General features: G+C 39.8%; 1 protein-coding gene across 4 annotated transcripts in view; it reads right to left on the bottom strand.

The window, feature by feature from the left end:
- Positions 1-475: 475 nt before the first annotated feature.
- LOC119302502 overlaps positions 476-6178 on the bottom strand; it is a 10305-nt gene continuing 4602 nt past the window's right edge. For 2 of the 4 annotated variants that reach the window (XM_037579533.1, XM_037579535.1), the window contains 9 exons: positions 5820-5903; positions 5603-5685; positions 4622-5109; positions 4063-4488; positions 3251-3941; positions 2072-2302; positions 1834-1958; positions 1497-1745; positions 476-1001 (listed from right to left, as the gene is read on the bottom strand). In XM_037579533.1, the coding sequence (XP_037435430.1) occupies positions 904-1001; positions 1497-1745; positions 1834-1958; positions 2072-2302; positions 3251-3941; positions 4063-4488; positions 4622-5109; positions 5603-5685; positions 5820-5903 (2475 nt within the window). In that variant the 3' untranslated portion in view covers positions 476-903. Of the gene's footprint in view, positions 1002-1374; positions 1746-1833; positions 1959-2071; positions 2303-3250; positions 3942-4062; positions 4489-4621; positions 5110-5602; positions 5686-5819; positions 5904-6178 lie in introns of all 4 variants that reach the window. The other 2 variants (XR_005147617.1, XM_037579534.1) reach the window with 2 other exon arrangements.

Raw genomic sequence — 6178 nt, 5'->3', positions numbered from 1 at the left:
CTGCCTTTAGATGTTAAAGGAAAACTTAGGCAGCAAAGGTATGGGCCCTTCTCTATCGTGAAGAAGATAAATGATAATGCTTATGTAATAGATCCTCGAAGTGGCATGGGTATCTCCAACACTTTCAATGTTGCAGACTTGACTCTCTATCATCCAAAAGAAGTGCTCTATGAAGATAACTCGAGGGCGAGTTCAAACAACCAGGGGAGAATGATGAGGAACACTGGATGAGAAGAAAGAAAACACATGCCGCATCTGTTTGGCTACTTCTAGATGCTCCCACTCCAGTGTAGTATTTCTTTTGATTTCTTTACCCTACTCACTGTTTCTAGAGTTCTGTAGTTATAAGTAGATGAATCCTAAATAATATTTTCTAGAGTGTTCCAGAGTAAAAAGTATGTGAAGGCTTCTCAAAGCCCTATAAATAGAGATCCTCACCTCTACTTTGAAACCAGACTATGTACCCACTTACCTATAATAGAATTTAAGAATTTATTGTTCTTATCTAAGATCTTGAAGTAGATTTTGTGCTCTAGGAGTTCTGGATTTAACTCTTGCTGCCATATCAGCCTACATTCGCCTCTAGAGCAATATTTAGCACGGCACGTTAAAGTTGTTCCTTCAACACTTGTGTTAGTACACATGGTAGCAGCAAAGTGAAGTTGCTCCTCTACAACCTTTGTGCTGCTTCACCCACTTACAGCTTGCGCACTCCACCTAGGTGAGCTCCCGCTTTCGTTGGCGAGAAGGGAAGAAGCAACATGTTCCGCTCAGCGCTCATATTAAGCGTACCCAAACTTCGCAAAGAATTCCTTCATACACACGTATATATGCATGTATACCAATCTGGTCCCAGCAATGTAAGTGCGTGATTGTTCTGTGTGGATGTTCGTATGATATCAATTAGCGACATACTGATTGCGGTCGCCGTTGTAGGTCAACTACACTGGGTCGCAACAGGTCCTCTGCATTGTCATGGTTGACGGCTGTCCTCTCTTTCCCTGTTTTTTCAACAAGATAAATTAGACAATGAAAATCAAGAAAAATGAAACAAATGTCCACTGACTGTTATGATAACACTCCCGCATTGTCTTAATGTTCTGAATAAACATGTTTCCGCATACGTATAGCCAAGAGTAAACATTTAAGTTGATACAAGCAATCATATTTTAATATTTTTATAAAACAAATGTGTAGCAGGCAAAGGCCAACAGCCAAGATGGCGTAAACAGGCAAGCATGACATCCACACACACAATGGCAGGTGTCATCTTATTCTTTAATCAAATGCATCCAGTAAAGTGATTGATTTTTTAAAAAAAAAACACTTGGAAGGAAAAAAATGGAACACGTCAAATTAAATTATAACACCCACCTGCTTTTTTCTTGTTGGAGCTGTGACAAATTCATTAATAGCGCTATTGTTATTTGTTGATAAGCTAGCTGTAACTGAATCATGATGCTGATCTTCTAAAGGTCGTCCACAGAAAGGCTAACCTAGAGAATTCTCACCATTGGGGCAACCCTCATGATTAGCTTCCAAGGGCATGATAGATGGAGAGTCTTCACAAGTAGGTGAGTAATAGAAACTGGGGCCAGAAGAAGCGTGGGCATGAGTTCTTCGACCCACGGCCAAGAGATTTCCATTGAAATTACAATGTTTTCTTGTAGGTACATGATATGGAAGGTTAGAATCTTTTCTTCTGACTCTAAATACACCCCATAGATAATAGGACATGTTCCATCCTGAAGCAGAATAAGGAAAAGTAAGATCTATCAGCGTAAAACTGTGATCAGATAAAAGCATCACTTGAATAGGTGAGCGACTTCTTACTTTGAAAGCTTTTTGGCAGGATATTGGAAGGAAATATGAGCAATTCAGCTGTTTCAATGTTTCCTCTGAGTGCCAAATCGCCTTTCAGCATCCATTCTACTAACTTACTGTAATGCCTCTCATAACTGTAGGCAAAAATATAAGCAATTTAAATTATAAGTTTGTGTGCAGTTCAACTAATATCCTTTTCGAACAATTGAAGTATAATAATGAAAGAGAAAAGCTTCAAGTGAAATACCTCTGGATATCTTGTGCAAAGAAAAAAAGACCAATACTGTCATACGAAAGGCCATTTCCATGGAACTGTGGGGGCCATATATTCCGGCGAGGAAGTTGCTCAAGCCGGATTTTAGAAGGGAATTTCTTTGCTATTTCCAAAACCTTTTGTGAAGCAGAACATGATAAGTGTCCTTGCAAGCCCTTACAAAACTTAGATGACCGTCCAGTCCTCCATATTTCAAAACAACCTCTGTTCAAAGATAAGTAACTAAAATAAATTTTAACACATATGATGAAAACAATTACTTAAATACAAGTTGTTGCAGTCATGGATAGTTGCAACTATCAAGCACACATGAGATGATACAAAACCAAGTATGAAACATGAAGATGTGGGGAGCAATTTGTATGAATCACCCCTTTGGGCGTGATACATCAGATCTGCATCTGGTGGTCCAAAGAGTAACCAGAGTACTGATAAAAAACAACATTCAGACAAGATGCATCTATCCTGTAACTTCAAGTCCGAATTCGATCCACGCAAAGCGACAAAAAGAAGATTTTTTTTTTGTTGCTCATTATAAACAAAAGAATGAGAGTTACTCCCTCCAATCATGAAAACAAGGCATGTATCTTTCTACCAGAAAATGCTAAAAGGAGGGCGTGCATGCAGTTTTTTGGACTATCTCCCCCAAATACCCCTTTGCGAGGGCTCCATCTGACCAATCAAACCGAGCGACCTGGTACTGCAGGCCATGCATGGTGCATGCACCCATGACATTAAATATTCATCTAAGCATTATTAGGGGTAGTATGGGCAAGAAAACAACAGCTGGACCTTGCCTTGTACGCCCTATCTTCAGGGTCGGAGGGACTAACTATTCATAGAGAAAATTTGTCTTTTTTTCAAGTGCCAATCAAATTTTGGTTTGGAATTTGTGACATACGAAAAGCATCTTGTGTCAATTTTGTCAAAAACGTTCGGACATCTTATGATATTTGTAGACATCCATCTGTTTCAATCTCATGGATTTCACCTAAAGGGTGTTTCCACAAAAGTTGCTTTCGAAGATGGCCTGACTACACCTGTTAGGTTTATTAGTTCAATCTTCAATGGTGATGGCAGGTCTCTGTAGCAATCAAGTTTATCTAGAATAAGCATCAAAATATATATGAGATAGAGAGGTAGAAATATTACTGCCAAATGTAAGCCAACTCTGGAACACTAGAAGTTATTCTGTCATCACTAGGTGAAAAGATTGGCGATTTGTCCGTCGAATCATTCAACATAGTTGAACTGCTGTCCACAAATCTTCCTCCCATGGCAGATGCAGCCTGATGCTCTTTGTACTTTAGCTCGTGACAATCTACAGAAGCTGTAGTACTAGGAGTAGGCATACCATTTCTCACATCCTGCTCACTGCTTTCCTCATGACTAATGGAGGTACATAATACATTTATAGGCTTATATGATGGGTTATGATAGCGGCGGCGTTTTGGACTTGGCTCAGATTGATATGCTGATTTCAAAATGTCTTCAGTAGCAGTCAAAGTAGTAGCTTCAGATGTTCTATTGCATCTGGCAGTTCGGTCACTGGTTTGCTCACTCAAAGGTTTTGTTACAAACAAGCTAGATCTGCCAACAGGACAAAATTGTGTAGAATGTCCCACTTCATCACATTGTTGACAATGCATTGTGCAACTGCTGCTAGAAGTACCTGGCTTCAAGCTAGGTGGGTTCTTTATTTTATCAACCAGTGAAGTATCCGGGATTTGAATTCCCTTCATCTGTGCACCAGAACAAAGCAGACCTGAGGATGTCTCAGCACTAATTAACGTTAGGCTTCCCAGGACTTTTGCTACAAGCTGTCTCTTTGGTTCACTAGGTGCTGAAAGAAATAAGTATAGTTATCCTATACTGTAAAGTATGCCATAAAAAACATGACCTACACTCCTACAGCACAGAAATAGAGCAGTCTAAAAGGAAAAGGAAAGGAAAAGGGAATATACCAGGAAAGTTTCTACCGTCTTGTCCATAAGCGATGCCTAAATTATCCATCTTATTTTGTTTATTGAGATGCTGAGCTGCGGATTCTGCTTTCGAAGGAACTGGCACAAGCATTGATGCAGCAACAGAGGGATATCCAGATATAGAAGTGCCCCTCTTATTCGTTACATTTCGGGTCATTACTGAATTCATCATTCTTGGTTCCTCAACATCTAGTAAGATGGAAGACTTTCCTTTACTTACCGGCTCGCTAGAGTTCAGCTTTTTGACTGATGTCGACTTAGCAAGTGTGATCACTGGCCCGTCTTGTTTTGTAATTAAGGATATAGGTTCCTTCAGATTTTTGGGCTTTTGAGGAACTTCAGTGACCAGTTGTTTCACCTTCGGGACCTTTGAGTTCTTGAAAGAAATGGACTTCGGGAGTGGACCTGCGGAAACCTTACTGATTATAGTTTTGCCCAATAGCAGCTCGCAGGGACAGTCCCCACAACTGTAAGAGAAGTTGAACATTCTAGATTGTAGGTATAAGCTCCTCAGTTGAAAATAATGATAAAAAATTACCACAAAGAGGTGGTGCCTGATTCTTCAGGGCATTCAATGTCAATGGTGTTGGCATTGGCCTAGCAGGTTCCTTTCCTTTCTCTGTGTCCAGCTTGAGTGAATTTTTGCGCGAAAGCGGCACCCTTTTTGCAGAGTCACCTTCCATGGATACACCACCAGATTCAGAAAGATCTTTTCCAATCAGTAACGTAATTGTTGCATCGTCTCCTATCCTCTTGGTAGTCATACCGTTGGATTGATTTCTCATGTTTGAGTTTTTACTACTCACATGTGCAGCCTCCATTTCATCCTCAAAATAACTTCCGCTATTTGCATCATCCACAGGTTTATTCGTTTGCCCTCCAAAGGACTCTAATTTACATGCACCAACCATTACTTGGGATTTTTCTAGTTCCGTCCTTTCCTCTGCAAATTCTACCTCAGTTTGACATGCTTCACACAACCACATGACATCTGGAACCTTTTCCATCATCACCTGCATACAATAACTGGGACAAAGAAAGGAGTTAACATCCTTAGAGCATAATAAAAACACCATCATTTTATGAGAAGAGATTATGCAAAAGAAATGATGGATTGAGAAGTTTAGTAACTGCTATTGTGGGAAAGCATAATGATTGTGTAAGTTGTTACTTTATCAGTGTGCACCACATAAGTCGTTCAGCTTCCAGTTTACATGCCAAAAGAAATGAAAACAGTTTTTGCTAAAGCAAATCTAGATGTGCCATAAGTATTGCACATCTAAGTCCTATGTCATTGATCATTCATTGAGATTCGTGCAGATATTTTATTTTTCTTTTTTCTTTTCCTCTTTATGCTTGATTCACTCACTTAGATGTGCAATAACTAGAGCACATCTAGATGTGCCCTAGACACACCCGAATGAAAAAACAATAATTTGACCTTAACTACGGTGATATGCCAACCATCAACCAAGAATAACCAACATCATAAAAAGCAATGGAGCAAAGAGAATCTTACACATGTTCAGCACCATTGCATCTACCACAAACAGTGAGCTTCTCCACTTCACCAACATCTCCACAAATGTCGCATACTTTCACCTATTGTCATTTAAAAATAATTCAAAACTCACTATGGTCAGAGAAAGATGAAACACCTTCATCACATTTTGCATGCGACCTTGACCTGGAATAAGTGGTAAAAATAAAACAGAACACAAGAGTTTAGAACTCACATCTTTGATCTCTTCTAAAAAATTGGCCTCGCTCTGTCTGTTTAACCTTTTATTCCAACGAGCCACATTAGACGCGTCTTTAGCCTTAGAAACAGATGAAACATCATTATCATGCATTCCTAAGATGTGTATCTCTCTATCTAGTGACTTCAAATAAGAAATGTTGCTTCTATCATTGGACATCAGCTCACAGTCATGAGAAGCTTTGTTTAGCATGCACAACCCACTTCACCCTCCTTTGTGGAAGATGTACAACCACTTGTGACATTACCTACTTCCTATGTTTTTAAAGCGTCCCTAAGGCGACGCCTAGGCGTCGAAGCGCTCCCCCTCCGCTTTGGAAAATCGACCGCTTTGGG

Source organism: Triticum dicoccoides, chromosome 5A (genome assembly GCF_002162155.2).
Source record: "Triticum dicoccoides isolate Atlit2015 ecotype Zavitan chromosome 5A, WEW_v2.0, whole genome shotgun sequence".
NCBI classification, from domain to species: Eukaryota; Viridiplantae; Streptophyta; class Magnoliopsida; order Poales; family Poaceae; genus Triticum; species Triticum dicoccoides.
This window is presented reverse-complemented; position numbering and strand designations above follow the sequence as displayed.